This window comes from Pangasianodon hypophthalmus, chromosome 8 (genome assembly GCF_027358585.1).
Source record: "Pangasianodon hypophthalmus isolate fPanHyp1 chromosome 8, fPanHyp1.pri, whole genome shotgun sequence".
Lineage (NCBI taxonomy): Eukaryota > Metazoa > Chordata > Actinopteri > Siluriformes > Pangasiidae > Pangasianodon > Pangasianodon hypophthalmus.
Window position 1 is genome coordinate 5232390 of NC_069717.1, and position 18545 is coordinate 5250934.

Here is an 18545-nt window from a genome sequence, read left to right on the forward strand (position 1 = left end):
TCAGACACAGGAAAGTCTTCAGGATGTGAAGAACTAAAGAGAATAAAGAGAGAGGCTGCTGCAACCATTTACAGCTGCTATAACGTAAGTGAGAACAGAAACTTGTTTTCAGGACGTTCCACGAGATTAACTGCAACTCTGAACTGTTAAAAAGCATTTGTCGCTCTTTAAAAAAATAAAAACTAACAGTGTTGGCAAACTGCTGTGGATTAAGAGGAAAATACTTCTGTGTGGTAACGGTAACTCATCAGTCATGATTTACCATCACGGATTACTTTCCTATAACATGAAGTGTTTTATTACTTTGTTACAACATATCAGTGTCATAAGTGACATAAAATGATTCTGATACGGCAACATAACTGCGGTGTGACACTGTGCCCCTTTGAGTCATATAATAATAAGTGGATTTCATCATCCATATTCCAGTAACATTTCTCCGAATGGACCATTTATTATTTACTAAAGCAATAATGTCATGGGGTCAGAGGTCACACAGCAATTAAAGGTTTGTTCCACAAGGTGTCAGAGGGTTCAAACTCCTGCTTAGTCTCCCAGAACCATGGAAAACCTTTAACCTGGTTTTAACCCAATGAAGGCTGATGCTGTGGCCATGAAGAGGATGTTTGGTTGCATGCAAATGTCCACATCATGCAACAAACACAGCTCTGTTATAGTCAGGCACGAATGCGGATTATTATTAACATATTCAAAGTGTGCGGGAGGACAGTTTATTCCCAAATCATGGAAGGAGTATAATAATAATAATAATAATAATAATAACAATAATAATAAAATTCTTAATATAAAAATGCTTCATCAGTACTGGATTGGATTTGAAATGTTTGTAGTTTGATCCACTGATGTATTTTATTTAATGAACGTGGTATATTGACACAGATGCAGACACAGATGCTGCACGTGGACACACGGCAAAATTTGTCTTAAAGCCCGCCGCCACCATGCCTCTGCTGTTTCACATAACTTAGCACCAGAAGTTTGATGGTTACCATGGTTATAGAAATGACATCAGTACTCAGAGCTTTAATATCAGTATCGTACTGAAAATGGGCAAGGTGTGGATCTTTTAATTTGGAATAATAGTAATAATCATCATCATCATAATTCGTTCATTTAATGACTTCATTGTCGTAACTGAGGGTGAGGCGTGATACACCCTGGATGTGACACAAGTTCATCAAAGGGCACCATCACACACCTATTCACACTCTCATTTACTCCTATGAATACTGACTGTTTGGTGGAGAGGTGTGTTCAGTTGCATGGCTGGAAGGATTTCAGAGTAATATTGTTCCTAATACATCTCAAGTGTAAACAATAAAAACCTCCCATTATCGCCTCCAGTACATTCCGTCTTTTATAGGCTGCGGATGTGCTCCTACTAACATTTTTGAAAGTAATAGCTTAAAAAAATGATGAAAAACGCTCTCTAAATAATAATAGCTTTTCTTTTTATACTACCTTTCATGCATGCCATGCGGTTTCGAGCACGGCGGGAGCTGCTTGCTTTCTTTGTTTTGCCATGTTCCTTTGTTTCAGTTTTTGTCCTGTCTTTGCTCCTGTTCTATCATTGGTCTGTTACCTTATTGTGTTCACCTGTTTGTTGTTAGCTCTTAATTAGTTTGTCTGTTTAATCTCTGCTGTTTCTGTCTTTTGTTGCAAAGTCTTATCGTGCTTTAAAGCCGTGTTTTTTTTTTTCTCGAGTACCTTGTTTTTTTGTGTGTGTGTGTGTGTTTCCTGGTTTCAACTCTTGCTATGGACTATGATGATTATTGCTGGGTTACATAAAATATAACATGCACTGAATTTATACACTTGCATCCTGCCTCTCACTACCGCATGGTACAACCACCAGATCAGTGTTCTCCCTGCACACACCCAAACGTGCTCATGAACATGCTGACGATTAGCTGATGAGGTGTGGTAGATGATTCGGCTTATCAGGTATGTCATGTGACGTACAGAAATAAACTCTGCCATGGCATTCCTGGTGCAGGATTGACATCTCACGCCCCACATTCCTTCTCCAAACCATAAAGTGACACTTCCTCATAAAGTACATTGCATATTTTTTTTTTTATCACAAATGTCAAACTTTATCTCTGAACTCTTCCTCAGGCTAATAATCGACCGGCTGTATATGGGCTCAACAGGGAACCAATGCATGAACTGTAATTTCATTCAGCTACAGTAAGGCCTTGACAGATGTGAATGCACTTCTGTAAAACAGCTTTCATAATGGGAAATACGCCACAGAAATCTATGTGTACAGCAGTACTAAAGATAATGACCAGACAGTTACCTCTTTCAGCTTAAGTCATCCAGCTAACAGAGTAATCTTGCTCAAGGAAATATATCTACATCTACATGAAATATAACATTTTTTTTCATAATAAAGAACAATAAATCACTATACTGAGTGTAAAAAGCTTTGTAAATGTACTTAGGAAGAATACTAACACTAACACAACTAAAATAGTATCATTGCACCATCTTTGCTTTTTTTTTTCCTTGTCCAAAATGACAAACATGATGTTTAAAATGACAATAACATCATTTTTTAATGACATTAACATGATTCTTAAGCTGTGTGCTTATTGATTTAACCTAATGGCAAGCAAACCATGACTCCTAGATCACTCAGAAAGCTGAATTTCATGTTTTTTTGCTTTCAAAAGTATAAAAATGGGATGTTTTTTTCTTGATGAAGAAGTGCAGTGAGATACTTACAGCATACTCAGAGGTAATGTCATTCTCTCCATCGCAGCTCCCAGCTCGCACGCGCTCGATGAACTTCAGCAGGTACGCCTCCATGGAGTCCCAAACGTCTGTTTGTTTTTTTTTACTGAAATTGAAGAGTTTTGAGCGAAATTCCGTTGTTGCTGTTTGGAATAAAAACGTAGTTTGTTGCATATTTTAACAAACCCGCGAGAACTTCAGCATGACCGCGGTAACCTGTGCGCGAGCGTCGTGATGCCAGATCTGTGATGGGTTTTTTTTTAATTTTTTATTTCTCCTCAGAGCAAAAGTGACAGGAGGAAATGATCTATCAGCTTCTTGTTTTCCGCTTTTCAGCAGTTTTAGACTCTATTCTGTATTTTTTAAGCTGTTTTCAGGTGAGCCAGTCAGCAGAAAGCCCACAGAGGGAAGTAAGCTCTGAGTAACTGAGATAAACATTACAACCGGTCACACATTTTAATCTGTCACAATCTGTGTTGCCAGATTGTCATTTATCCCCTTCTCCCAGGGCTTGAGTTTAACGGGGGTTGAACTGAAATCTTTCAGTTTTTTACTTTTTCAGTTCAGTTCAGTTCAGTCTTTTTGCTAGTCATTCAAAAAGTAGTTGACTAGTCATCTTTTTCCAAAGTTAAAGCAAAACTCAGGACATCACTATTCAGGATATTGCTATGTTTACATGCACATCAATATTCCAAAATTAATCAGAATTTGGCAATAGTCTGATTAGTATTGAGTCACGCATGTAAACGCCGCAATCTGATTACCCAATTCAGATTAAGACAATATTCTGATTCCCCAAATTCCCATATCACCTGGAATATGCCTGAACATATGTGTGTGTGTGTGTGTGTGTGTGTACATATATATATATCCCCTTTTGGGTAATCAGATTGCGGCATTTACATGCGTGACTCAATACTAATCAGACTATTGCCAAATTCTGATTATGTATGTGTATGTAAATATGTAGGGTTTAATATGGAGTTGGCCCACACTTTGCAGCTATAACAGCTTCAACTCTTCTGGGAAGGCTTTCCACAAGGTTGAGGAGTGTGTTTATAGGAATTTTTGACCATTCTTCTAGAAGCGCATTTGTGAGGTCAGGCACTGATGTAGGACGAGAAGGCCTGGCTCGCAGTTCATCCCAAAGGTGTTCTATCGGGTTGAGGTCAGGACTCTGTGCAGGCCAGTCAAGTTCCTCCACACCAAACTCGCTCATCCATGTCTTTATGGACCTTGCTTTGTGCACTGGTGCGCAGTCATGTTGGAACAGGAAGGGGGTATCCCCAAACTGTTCCCACAAAGTTGGGAGCAGGAAATTGTCCAAAATGTCTTGGTATGCTGAAGCATTAAGAGTTCCTCTCACTGGAACTAAGGGGCCAAGCCCAACTCCTGAAAAACAACCCCACACCATAATCCTCCCTCCACCAAACTTTACACTTGGCACAATGCAGTAAGGCAAGTACCGTTCAACCGCCAAACCCAGACTCGTCCATCGGATTGCCAGACAGAGAAGCGTGATTCGAGAACACGTCTCCACTGCTCTAGAGTCCAGTGGTGCTGTGCTTTTCACCACTGCATCCAATGCTTTGCATTGCACTTGGCACAAAACTTTTGCTCACAAAACTTTTGTGGTCTCTCACAAAGATATCGCGAGAGAATTTTTTTACGTTCTCGGGGGAACGCAAAAGCAGTGAAATAGACTGCTCCTCCCATCTTGTATTTTTTTTCCCCATCACCATGTCCCCATAGGGGCTCCGTAAGATTTCACACATTTTTGACTTCTGGTGGACTTTTTCACGTGTATGGCATGTAGTTTTATTTTCACACATGGTTTTTCACATTTATTTTTGCATATTAAATAAAACAAAAAATACAAAAGAAAGCAGCTTTTCCTGTTCCCTGTGTAAGAAAACATTACCTCTGATAGTTACAAAGTGCTGTCACTGGAGACACCTTCCAAAAATAGAAAAAATAAAAGTCTTCTCATAGAAAACATCACTATGTCAATTGCACATTTTAATCAGTTTATGTGGAATATCTGTCATACAAGTCCCTGTGTAATAACTGTGCAAAATAATATATTTTTGTGTTATATTAAACTAAGTATGTACCAATTCTTAAAATGAATTCTTGAGCACTAGACTTGGTGGCCGAGCTGGAATCATTGATTCTGGAACTGAGAGTGCGCAGCAAGGAAGCTCATGTCTATGACCCAACCACCATGCTCAACTCTTTCAATAGCATCCCAGTGGTGGATACTGAATGCGTTAGTCAAATAGCTGACTATAGTTTATGTAACTCCCACTGTATAATCCTTCCAAAATCATAAAACTGCTCAAGATACTTTGATATTGATATAAATGCATGTTTTGTGTGTGTTGTTGATGTTGATGGTGCTTACACTAGGAGTGAATGAGCATACACTACATTCTTGCCAGGTGATGCCTGTTATTGAATGATTAGGTCTTTAAATTCAAGCTACTTGCATGATTTAGCAATGCAATATTTCTATATGAAATATCTTTCAACATTCCCAAATTATGGCCATAACTTTGTCCTACAGTCTGCACAATAGTTTAGCATTATTTAATGAAAACCGAATGTTGAGGAAGTAAACCAAAAAAAAAAAAAAAAAACATTGTTGATACAGGAAATTGCACTATCTGGCAACTGTACATACCACTCATGTCTATGGGTCACACCTCACTGTGTTAGAAAACTACACCTTACAGTAAAATCCCTGTAAATTACTCAGGGTAATTAACATATATATATATAATTACTCAGGGTAATTAACACAATATAAGGCTGACGTATGCATGGGTGAACAAGTATTGTGTGTGGATTATAGATGAGCAGGGATGTAGTGTAGCAAGTGTTTTCTTGCTACTCTAAGATTCAAATACAGAAAATTCTCTTGCTGGGTCTGGCTTGGGTTGCACAAATATAGTTTATTAACTATAATAGGAATATTGGAATTTTGCTAATGATATGGTAGAATGTTGCAGTGTAAATAATTAGTAATTTTTTAAATGTGTCTTGGGTAAACATCCTGAATAATGTCAAATGATCCAGATGTTTATTCGTTCATGTGATCTAACAATTAGAAACCAGCTAAAACAATGCAATGGAATGTGTTTTTAATCTGCTACAAGGATATGACAAGTATAATCATTGCAATATGCAATATTTCCCATATTTTGCAACTGTTCTTGTTGGTGATAAAATGTCAGCTCAGCCAATAGTCATTAGTCAACGATCATTAGTTATGAAAATAAGAAAGAGCAACATACTACTGTGAGGATTCAGTACTTTTGTGTACTTTTGTGACTATTCAGTGCTGTACTATTTCTAATACATGTAGCTTGGGATGTAGATTCAAGTGTCTCCATGTTCAGTAGTGGAACAAGTACTCAAATGTGTCAAGTCACAAAAGTGAAAGGGAAAGTCCCACATTATAGAAACTCTTAATTAACACTGAGGTTAAAACTATCAAAAGTAAACGTTTTCTTCATAATACTCTCTAAATTGGTGATTGTCATTCTCGTCTGTCCTTAAATCTCAAGAATTACACTTACAATCGTACATCAAATTCAGGCTTGGAGACATCAGGATGGTGGAGACATATACAGGTTAAAATGGAGAAGGTGTTTTATTAAAAATTAAGTCATGGTAAACGATCCAAAATAGATAGATACAAATCAAAGTGAAATAACCAGATGAGCCAAAAGAGGTTTCCAAAACACATTGATGGTAAAAAGGGGAAATCCAGAGGCCAGAAGCTGGTGATCAAAAATGATATGTCTAAAGGGAGCAAAAAGGCACTTAGCAATGAACAATTAGAAATTAAAGCGAGGTATTTAAGGCTGAAGTGGTGATTAGTAAATGAGAAGCAGGTGAGTGTGATTAGTAAACTGCCTGAGAGGAGGGTGTTGAAGTTGGCAGGGACAGGCAGCGTGACGCATCCGTGATGCAGCTAATGCTTAAGGGCTAGTAGTGGAACTGGCATAGCTGCTTATTATTAATTGTTAATTAATGAGATCACGTTAATAACCATGATTTGAGGCGTATAAACTACAGTATACTGTATGTACTTTATATTAAAAAAAAATAATATCCAGGACCCATTGGCAGGTCCAGACTTAAATTCTTCACATATGTATTATTAGTATTGCTGTAATTACTGGATAATTGATAGTAGTATTAATTTATTCATAATAAATTAATAAAACTGTTACACTTAAGCCACTGTTATGTCCATGGAGTACCCAAATCTGTCGTTATGTTGTTTAATATCCAAATATTACTTTTAACACATGGTGAACTGTTTAGTGCAAATATTATTAATAAGAAATAAAATTATGTTTTGATTATTGGATTTTATCATACTGTTTTTGTCTCCATTTTATAAAATCAATAAAACACGAAAGTGTGTGCATTGCGGTGATTTTAACATGGGTAAGGGCTCTTCTTGACGTAACACCAAAGAATACCCTCTCATGGCTTAGTATACTTTAATATACAGTACTTTAACATGTGGAAGTGAATATTAGAACAATATAAGGGAATATGAGTCTGTCATAAACTATATACTACCATAATAGATATCGGAATAGTACATTACTATAGCATACAACCTTTTTAAAAGTATTATTATTCTCTTAAAACTATAAGTAAATAAAAAAAGTAGAAGTAGAATAAATAAATAGTCGAATACAGTACAGTGGTGAAGGGAAAGTACATTTTTACGTTCCACTTGTGTCACTGTCACACGTCAGGGAATGAAGTAATCAGGGCAAAGTAAGTCTTTACAATAACATTGAAGATACTGTTAGGACATTATTGAGCCACTGAGTTCCTGTCACCTTTTATTACCCCATGCTTCAGTCTCCAGTAACTTGTCAGAACGTGATTGCAAATTGATTTGGTGGATGGTGTAATAGTAGGTATTTTCATCATCTGAAGCACCATATCTAAAGAACCCATGTAAGAGTTGTGGAAAATTTGAAAAACCTCTCACTCTTTTGAGTAAAAGTGAAAGCCATCCAGCAAAATTGTACCAAATTATCCAGTGTGAACATTATCCATTTAGATTTTAACATGGTTTATTGTTTATCAAATGCTTAACAGTATAATTCACAATATATTTGATATTCATTCATTCATATTTCATTGAATGGATTTTAATCTGGCAACAACCCAACTTAGCAACACAGTGTAAAAAATGTATGCAGTTGTTTATTCCTTGTATATCGCAGCAATTTGCAATCGCTAAACTTTTAATGTATTAAACGGATGATGATATACTTTTATGCTTGTCATGTTATAGAGAAACTGTAAAGCGTAAAGCCCTCTGTCTGGAGGACATTAGTGTGTGACAAAACTTAATGTTCCAGCTTTACCTCTGACTGTTACAAAGCACTGACACTGGAGACTCCTTCCAAAAATCATAAATAAACATCTCCTCATAGAGAAATTCACCATATCAATAATTACACACATTTTTAATCCATTTATTGGGTAGCCTCCTCCGCAAATGTTCCTGTGTAAGTTGTTACTCTAGAAACAATAATATATTAGAAAGAGTGCATTAATATAAACCTGTGATTTGCATTGCAGCCAGAACTACTGTCAGAGCTGCTGTTATAGAAAATTATACCGCAGATCGGTTGAGTGCTCGAATTCCTCTGATTGGTCAGAAGTTGTGCATAATTTTCGTATAACACCACAGGTACTTCTGTCTTAATATTAATATTGATGCACTCATTCTAATATGTTATTGTGTCTATAGTAACAGCTCATACACGGAGACCTGTATGGCGGACGCTCCAAATAATCTAAAACTAATAATAAATGGATTTAAAAGCATGTTAAAGTAGTTCTTATAATCGTTGATGTGGTTTTTTGGAAGAAGTCCTGGTTGTAAACACTCTCAGTCTCGGTACCCGCTTCTGTTTTCTCTGTAAATTGACAGGTTGCACTTTGTGTGTGTAGGTGTGCGTGTGTGAACGAGAGAGAGAGAAAGAGAAAGAGAGAGAGAGAGAGAGAGAGAGAGAGAGAGAGAGAGAGAGGATGGTGTAAAATGACATAGGTGAGAACAGGAACTAACTTGCCTCTCAGATGTTCTACACAACATTAAATCAGTAAACCATTAAAATGTGTGATGTGTCATTCATTAATGAATTAAACATTGTAATCATTGTAATTGCTGTGGTATAAGCAGAATAACACACGTCAGATGGTGCTGTTATACAAAAATAATGCACTTCATGGGGGGGGTGGCACGCAGCTTCCACGTCGTGCCGCATCACACCACCCCAGCATGCATTGCGTGCTAGGAGGGAAGTGGTAGCTCAGTGGTTAAGCTGTTGGCCTTCTGATTGGAAGGTTAAGAGTTCAAATCCCAGCACCACCAAGCTGCCACTGCTGGGCCCTTTAGCAAGGCCCTTAACCTTCAACTGCTCAGTTGTATAAATGAGATAATTGTCGCCCTGGATAAGGGAGTCTGCCAAAATGCCACAAATGTAAATGCTATTCCTTACTTACTTGGTCCTCCTGACCAATCAGTGTTCAACATCACTGTGGTATAAGTGTCATATAATCCACAAATGTTACATGTATGACATTTTTCTGGACTTCCTGACTGACCTGTAGAAGAACAGTCCCTGTAATTCATGGCTGCATATCAATAGAAGAAGCATTTCTCTAAAAAGACATAATTTCCAGCTTTCACAGAGGCTCGGTTTGTGTTTGAGGGAAGTGAGAATTGGACAACATGTTGAAATATCTTTTAGCGGACACTCTGGATAAACAAAGGGAATTTATAGCTTTAGTAATATGAATTTGTGTCCTTCAAATCAAAAATAAAGATGTTAGAATGGAGGAGTGAACGTGGCACAGGAAATATTTCCTTTATGCAAACCAGTCAGTCTCTTTAGAGAATTCCTCTTATATAAGGGTTTCTTAAATGGTTTTGCAGCCAGGGATCCAAAATTATTGGGATCCAAATTATTGTGGTTACAGGCAATGAGGAGCAATACTTGTCTTTGCAGCGCCCATTTCGTCTAACATAAATAACTAACTATCATAATCAGTCAAGTTGGCTTGCTAACTAAGAATTAGCAGGCTTAGCTTGCTAGTTAGCTAACATGCCTAATATATATTGCATTAACAAACCTACATAGCTCGCCTAAAATCGACATCAAGAACATGACCCTAGATCATGCTAGGTCATGTTCTTACTGAGGAGTTGCTTATAACGGACATATTTAGCTAGCTAACTTTGTCCAGCTAACAAATGAGTTTATGGCATCTTGCTGGGCAGCAGCTTGGCTTTCAGTGCCACGACGTCCTTGATGTTGTAATCGTAAAACATTACATCTTAAACATGCTCACAATCAGCAGAGCTGTAAGCACCAAGAGACTTGTATGCCTTAAATTTCTCTCTGATATAAATGCTAGTTTTATGAGATATGTATATTTGTCTGGTCATTGCAGGCTAGGTCTCCACTTAGCATGATTTAGTCACTGACAGGACACCAAGCCATAAGTTACACTATTTGATAGTGTAAGTTTAGCCGAAAAAGCTCCCTGTCTTTCAATGCTAATCCATAATAATAAGTAGATACCATTTTAGCTAATGTCAGTCCATTTGCTAAATACTGTAAATAGGTCTTTTTGTAACCAGGTTGTGCACACATCTATTATTTATTTATTTATTTATTTATTTATTTATTACAAACAGTAAAGGGCTCTATTACAGTGGAAGAAAAAGGTGTGTTCAACAATCTTGTTGTCATTGTTTTTCACTTAAACCCTAAGTTTGAGTTTCATTTTGCTTGGCATCAGTCTCTTTTTTGGCTTGGCATCATTTTCTGAAGAAAATAAAGTTTGTTGAGCTATTGTCAGTATGAGCTACTGCTCTGTGTAACAATAAATGGATAAAATGGATACTGAGTAAATGTAACAATAAATGGATAAAAACTACTATGTGCTGTTTTTTAATAAGCAAAAGGTCTTAGCATTGGCAAATTGCTATGGTTTACGTTACAAAAATGATAGTTATAGCTAATAAAAAATATTTTAAAAATGTGGGCAAAAGGATCTAATATTTCTTATTATGACCTTATTATAAATTAGATATTAGATTATTCGGCCTGTTTTTAAAAGTTTTACTCATTTCAAGCTTTAGATTTTCACACTGGATCAGAAGATTTAGTGTCTGTCTGGAAATACAGTAAATGCATAATGTTAAAATGTTATCTGCCACTAGAACAAGACTATTTCAAGCTTGGGATTAGTAAAAGAATATCTAGAATTAAGTTTAATAATCATATATTTGGTTTATTGTGATATTATAATAGAAATACTGGATACATATGAGAATATTCAAGAAATTTTCACTTGCTAAGTGATTTTTTTCCATGTAAGAGGCACAAAAGGAAAACTTCAGGATGTGCTGTTATAGGAAAATAATTGATTACTTGATTGTTTGTTGTTGATTATTTTCCTATAACAGCATTCCCTGAAGCATATTATTCCTTACATATTTAGACTTTTAGCAACCTTATCTCCACGTCACATTAGTAGCATTTCATTAACGGCTGCTGGGCAAAGAACAAAGTGTTCAGCTACCTTTTATGCAAAAAAGCAAGCAAATGAGGTCAGGCTGCCCAATCAGACCATCACTGAAGCTGTAGAGGATGTGTGGAGTCATTGATGAGCAGCAGGCAACATGCAGAGCGTGACAGGAGCCTGAGGTGAAGAGCTAAAAGCCTCATTGTTTGAGCCATTTAAAGCTGACTGATGCCAACATTATAAATGTAGAGATAAGCAGAGTGTCTTTCAGTGGAATTGCAATGAAATCATTAAATGTGATTTTCTCCCTTTTCACTTTTGGGGGTAACTGGAGTTCTAATGCTAGAACTTGCTTGAGATACATGCAAATGAGAAACAGCGAAGAATATAGATTTCAGAACTATATATTGTAAAAAATGTAAAAAAAAAAAAAAAAACAGACCTTGTGAAAGGTTTTCTCAAGCTGACACACACACAGAGCCTGACGAGGATCACTAACTTATGCTGCATTCAAGTCCTCCTCAGAAGTTTGTGTGTACGTGATTATGCCATGGTGTCTGTTCAAGTGGTTTTAGGTGGAAAAAAATGGACGGTTTGAAAGAACTTCTTTTGTTCTTTAGTATCATTAACGTGAAAAATGACCACTTAAATCTTACCGTCCGCTGCAGGAGTCACATCCATATCAGCGGCCACTATGACTGTGTTACGGACACAACTCAGAAATTTGGGGCTCGCAGAAGAATACGAGTTCTTGAGTTGTAATTACGACATTGTGGTGGTGTTCAAATGTGCTCACCTCATAATTTCAATATTTCTGAGTGGAACTGAAATCAGCATTACACTGGATAGCAAAATGCTAGTTTTATTATTATTAATTGAATGTGGGCAGTAGATAGCCATAAGTCACAATAAAATTCAAAGATTCATTCATTCATCTACATTCTTTATCCTGGTCAGGGTTGCGGTGGACCCGGAGCCTGGGCGTAAGACGGGAATACGCCCTGGACGGAACGCCAGTCCATCCCACACACATTTACACATTCGTTCATGCCTTTTAGCATAGCCAAACCACCTCCTAGCATGTTTTGGGAGGTAGGAGATAACCGGAGAACCCTGATGAAACCCATTCGGACACGGTGAGAACCTGTAAAACTCCACACAGACAGTGAAACCAAAATGGCCACGATTATATTTAAAAAAAAAAAAAAAAAAAAAAAAAAAAAAACAAAGGAAATGCTGTTACGCTGTGCCACCTACAGTTACAGGGAATTTAAGAGTGCACTTCATTATTGGATGAAATTACCACTAATTTTTTTTTTTTTATCATTTTCGCATATATTAGAGACATTTTGGTAAATCACTGAGGCAGGGATTCAGTGAAGCTCCAGCATCTGAATCCTCTCAAACACCCCCGTATTGACTGACCAATAGTGTCCTAATCCCAAATGGCTTCCTACGGGGCACATAGTGCACTATGTAAGGTGCAAAAATCATCGCATTAGTGTACCTACGTAGTGCACACTTACAGGAAGGAGGGAGTGTCTTGGGATTGGACCTGTGAAACAGTTTCAGTGCGCTTGGGCGAAGATGGCGCAAGCACTATCAGAAGAGGAGTTTCACCGTATGCAGGTAGCTCAGTTTTTAAATTAGTCAGCTCCGTCGGGTTGTTTTTAACATATCTAAATTGCGCTTGAAGTGAAACCATTGCTGTGTTTTAGAAAATAAAGGCCAGAATCATAGCCGTGCAATCTGTGAGGTGCATTCTGCTGACTGCTGCTGTGGTGATTGAGGGAGGCGTCATCCTGCTAGCTAGCGTTAGCTTTTCCGCTAACAACTTAGCCTGCTAACTGTCTAACTACAGCTTTTTTTCATATATAGTTTAACATGTTTCTTATTATTTCTTGACTTTGCCTAACATTTGGCAGCATCATAAAATGATTAACAATTGTTATCCTGGGTGTTAGGGTCGTTATGTTATTTAGCGAGGTAGCTAATTATCAGTTAGCGTACTAATTAGCTAGCCAGCTTCTTGCCCTTCCTTAGCAGTGAACTATAAAGCTGTTTACAGTTATTTTTAAACCAAAAAGAGCTTTAAATCACTCCAGGAGGACCTCAAGGGGATTTATTAGTGTTTCTCTGTCTAAATGTAATAGTACATCACTGATAAACTGCTGTCAAATATTTGTTTCTTTTCCTAGCATCAGGTTTTGTTGACACTCCAGTGTGGAACCTGAGGTGAAATGTAGCTTGCTAACCCGGTATCCAGTTTCCATCATGGCTAATCATTTGCAAGATTAATCACTGAAACGTTTCCATTACGATAATAGAAGTGACTCGGTAAACTAGCCGGGTTTGTCAAACTAGCCGTGTTTGTCAAACACCTGCCAATAGTTATGCTTCAAGCTACTTATTCATCCATCTGTGGAATAGTGATGTGTCGTTTTTGGACGAGTCGACTCTGTGAAACTTGAGCGTATACGAGTTGTATGCGAGTCGACTCTTTGAGCCGGCTCTTTTAAGTGAACCTTGAGAGTCGACTCGCATATGTGAGTTATATGAGAGTCGACTCTATAGGTGAACCTTAAGAGTCGACTCACATATGTGAGTTGTATGCGAGTCGACTCTTTGAGCCGGTTCTTTTAGGCGAACCTTGAGAGTCGTCTATATGAGTCATATGTTTTTTGTGTTTCTTTCTCTTCTGCAGATGTTTTGAACATCTGAGATGTTCTTTAGTGTGAATAGTGGAGGCGTGTATTTGACTCTCAGATGCGTGTATGAGTAGACATCATGACAGTGAGGTCTGACTCACTGAAAAGAGCAGAAACTCCCATGACTTCAGAGAATGATTACTGGGGCATTTTTTTAAAATCAGTTTGATCACTGTTTCTCAATTCCGGTCCTGCTCTTTGTCAGAAAAGGGTGTCTCGCTGTTCCCTACACACTGCAAAGTGTATTATGCTTGTACTGTACCCTTTTGGGCACCGATGTTCGACTAAAATTTGTGACGGTTCAGTTAGATAAAATTCCTCACTCACAAAGGTCTGGTTAAGCAACTAACATGACTTATTGGTGACAATGGTTACATTTTAATGCGTAGATGTTAATGGCTATAAATAAGACAATTAGAAACTGCTGTGTTTTCTTTGTTTTGTGCACTTCATGTTGCCACTTTTAACCAGGGTCATGGTCTCCGAACAGATGAGCCACATGAAGCAGGGAGAGTAAACACATGCTTCTTTGTCCTGCTTTAATCGTAGACTTTTTTAGACAAGCAGTGTCATCATTTGACCTTAATGTGTTTAACCCTGTAGCTCATCTCTGGCCTGATGACCTACCTTCAGCATGTGAGTGGATAAACCACAACACAGGATCTGTGAGCTGGTTTCTCACTGAACTGCTGAATGACAGACACTTTTTTCAATACGTGTATCTGCTGTGCTTCAGTATTTTTCAAATGCTCTGTTCAGTCCCCCAAAGTGCTGAAGGTCCGCATCTGGACCACGGCTCTCCTAGTTGATGATTCCTGAACTAGGGTACTTTTTCAGACTCTAAGCCTAAGCAGTGCGTTGTAGGATTATATGAGTGCACTGGATCTTCTTCACTGATCTACAAAATGGCAAAACTCCCATAACATTGCACTGGGATGCAGCTTTAGATGTGCTGCTGGAGCACCCCTGCACTGCATAGTTCATTATTCTTCCTTCCTATGAGACCCTTAGACCTCAAACTCAGACCTCAGGCTTATGATCTGGATTTTAAATTGATACTTTTGCATTGTATGTTGTTTGGTTTGGTTTGGTTTCACACTGCACGTAAAAAAAAAACAAAACAAAACAAACATTGAGGTGCGATTGGTAAACAAACCTTCGGCAAGTACACATCACGTTAGTCACCTGAGCATGGAGTATGCTGAGCTGTAGCTAAATAAATGATTAGCTAATTATATAAATAACTAGTTTTGTGTATCTCATTCAACATTTATTTGTTGTTCAGTCCAAACATCCAGAACACATTTCATTTCTGCAGCACTACAGCTCTATCCTTTGGCTGAGTTTAGAAGCCACTTTCTCACGCCAGAGTTCACTTGGAACTGGACAGAGACCACGTCGCACAGACGTTCTCGTTCCGTGCCCGAGTGTGATTGCTTTATAAAAATAAAAAATAAAAAAAGCACACAGAGGGGGGGAAAACAAACCAGTGCATATGAGAAAGCACCCTAAAATATGCAGGGCAGTTATTCCAGTTCCACTTCCTTATCATATGATATGCAGTGAGACTATTAAGTTCCATTAAGAAACCCGTAAATTTCTTTCTGTCCTTTTTGTTTTGGCCACGATAGGCCCAGCTTCTGGAGCTGCGAACGCAGAACTACCAGCTCTCAGATGACCTGCGAAAGAACACTGCAGGTAAGCAACACCTGTGCACCTCATACACAATTATGTAAACAGACACCATTAAATAAACATCAGTAGGTGAGATGGGCTATTCATCACGACAAGGTGAGAATATCGACACATGTGCCATTCTGTAGTAAAGAGAAATTGAGCAAAGACTGTGTACGTGCACTGCGTATCTTCACTATTTCAATTCATTGCAGCTCTAAAACTTAAGGAACTGCGGTTTTTGCTTTCCAAAATGCTTTACACGATATTGTATCTGCTAATTGTAATACCCTTAGTGTTTAAATCGTGCTGTTGTTTTAACCATTTATCTTGATAAAATGAAATTTCTACTGAGATATTTTTGGAATTTTTAATCAGGTTTTTGCACTGAGGTATTGGCCAACAACCGGTACTGAATGATGGAAAAAAATAGGTCATTTGTTTAGAAACAGCCCATAGCCGGGATCAGTTATTTAAAAATGTTGCCTGTGATGCTTTAGGCGTATGCTGTGCACTAAGCAAAATGTCTGTGTAAGTTGTTACTATATCTATAATATAATGTATTAGAGGAAGTGCATTCATATAAACCTGTAATTTGCTGTGCAGGTGAAAACTATTGTCAGAGCTGCTGTTATAGAAAACTAATCAATACCTTCTGACCAGTCAGAATAGAGAATTCAACAGCGCTGTGGTATATAAGGAAATAATTTGAATTTGTTTGCAGGTTTAAATATAAGTGGCTTCTCATTTCTATTCATAGTGTCATTTTAAATTCAAGTTGATTTTTATTTGTTATTAAATGTAAAATAATTGCATTTTGATTATGTAAAGTATGCTATTTGTCTTTGTGAGTATTTGAAACGTCTTAAAGTAAATATTTAAGGCTACACTATTTATTTGTATTTTATTAAAAAAAAAAAAAAAAACAAGATGTTGGTATCAGCCGACATCAGCCAAGTTTTCTTACATCAGGGCATCACTAGTAACTCAAGATAATGAGAAAGGCCACGTCTGAGTCCACTACTCTAGCTAATACTTAACCATACAGAGAAGTTAAATGAATAAGGCTCTTCTTGTATTAACTACACTGCTTTTTTCTCACCACTCCACATTCTTGTGTTAATCCTTATAAAGCATGTGGCCATTAAACCACAGTCTTATACTGCAGAGCTGTGTGTTGTAGTATATCTAAATTCTTTCTTGTCTTTACCTCAGCTTAGCTTCTCGTTCTGCTTTACAAATCATTTTAACTAAGTTGTACTCTGTACACATGAATTACAGCTTATTTACCTTCCTAAATTCCCGCTGATTAATCTTGTTCAACTCTTCTGTAGAGCTCAACAATGTCCGCCAGAAGATCTTGACCTTGGAGAAAGATTACCTCAAAGCACAGAAGGTAAACACACGTCTGTTTCAAATCAGTTTTCATTTCTCAGTCCTGTAATTATATTCATATCGAGTCATAGCTCGGCAGTGCAGACCGTCTATCTTCAGCGTACACAGTATAACGGTTGTTACGCTAGGTGTACTGGTTGTAAGTTTTTAAGGTATGGATTTTGACATATGACACAAAATTCTCACAGAATGCAAACACCACAAAGAAAAAGACTAAACAACACAAAAATATTCAACAATTTTGTGTTGCAGTATTCACACTAGTTGCGTACAACACAACGTGGCGTCGCTCACTGGGAAATCGCTCACGTTGTCTCTATTTAACACTCAACTAATAACCGCTTCATAGTGCTAATATTGGTCTTTAGTAATCAAATTAATATTAAAAGGTAAAACAGAGACAAAAAGGTAGTGGTATTCTTGATGGACTAATGACACCAGTTGTCTGTCCTTTTCTGATAATAATGGATTTATGATCGTTGCTTTGATTCATTTCTTTTAAATTGTTGCTTCGATCCAAATCGTCCGATGGTTACACTCCTAGTAGCAACCTCTGACTCTTTTATTAGAACATAACATTTATTCCAGCACAGCAGAATGCTGCCTGATTTTATAAATTCGGTTTAGGATCATGTTTCCTGACAGGTCATTTCCCCGACTGCATGGATGTCCATTCCTCCAGGGTCTGGATGTTTCTGGAAAGAAGTAGGCAATTCTTAGCAAAGTCTGTGAAATCTTCCTATTTTGGACCAAGCAGCTGCTGCAAATGGGTGGGAGGAAGCCATTTGCTGATGGAATTAGCATTAATTCAATCTCCCTTTGGCCTTTCCCAGAACTCAGCCTGATGGTTTCTTTCATCACAGTCAAGATGGATCTGATTTTTTTTTGGATCTGATTTGTCTTCTTTTCTCCTTCCACAGGCACTTAATAAGAGCAAGAAAGCTCAGGTAAGTTTGTCTCAGCCATACTGCAGTGTAAAGATTGTTACAGTGTCACAGTTTAACGATTAATCACGGTGTATGATGGGATACTTACTGTACTGATGATGAAAATACCAATTAAAATGCATTTCTGTTTTTTTAAACTCTGCTTGCCTTTTATAATGACAAAGCAATAAATATGAACGATGTAAGAGACTTTACGAAAATATTATAAATATCTTTAAGTAAAGATCTTTAAGTAAAGATCCTTTGGGAAAAGAAAAGTTTTTGCTCTTTATCTTCAATTTAAAGATACCTATCTGTAGTTTTCTGTCAAAATCAAAATGAACTACTGACAGTCTCCTATGGAATAGTCATTTGGTTCATAATGCGATTCTGCCCATCATTGTTTCTCAATTCTGTTCATATGTGTTTTCTGCATTGTAGAAATCATTTGCTGGGGTGTTGTGTTTTATGTCATTGTTGTGGATTGTGTATTAACGCTTAT

At 37.5% G+C, this 18545-nt stretch overlaps 2 protein-coding genes across 5 annotated transcripts in view; one reads left to right on the plus strand and one right to left on the minus strand.

Moving 5' to 3' along the window:
* The window catches only part of ptpn18 (protein tyrosine phosphatase non-receptor type 18), a 38644-nt gene extending 35449 nt beyond the window's left edge, over positions 1 to 3195 (minus strand). The window contains exon 1 of one of the 2 annotated variants that reach the window (XM_034306929.2): positions 2752 to 3195. In XM_034306929.2, coding sequence (XP_034162820.2) covers positions 2752 to 2934 — 183 coding nt within the window. In that variant the 5' untranslated portion in view covers positions 2935 to 3195. The remainder of the gene's footprint in view (positions 1 to 2751) is intronic. The other variant, XM_026928325.3, reaches the window with a different exon arrangement.
* A 9641-nt stretch (positions 3196 to 12836) lies between these two features.
* The window catches only part of gripap1 (GRIP1 associated protein 1), a 59349-nt gene continuing 53640 nt past the window's right edge, over positions 12837 to 18545 (plus strand). For all 3 annotated transcript variants that reach the window (XM_034306551.2, XM_034306552.2, XM_053236044.1), the window contains exons 1-4: positions 12837 to 12969; positions 15680 to 15746; positions 17057 to 17118; positions 18038 to 18064. In XM_034306551.2, the coding sequence (XP_034162442.1) occupies positions 12928 to 12969; positions 15680 to 15746; positions 17057 to 17118; positions 18038 to 18064 (198 nt within the window). In that variant the 5' untranslated portion in view covers positions 12837 to 12927. The remainder of the gene's footprint in view (positions 12970 to 15679; positions 15747 to 17056; positions 17119 to 18037; positions 18065 to 18545) is intronic.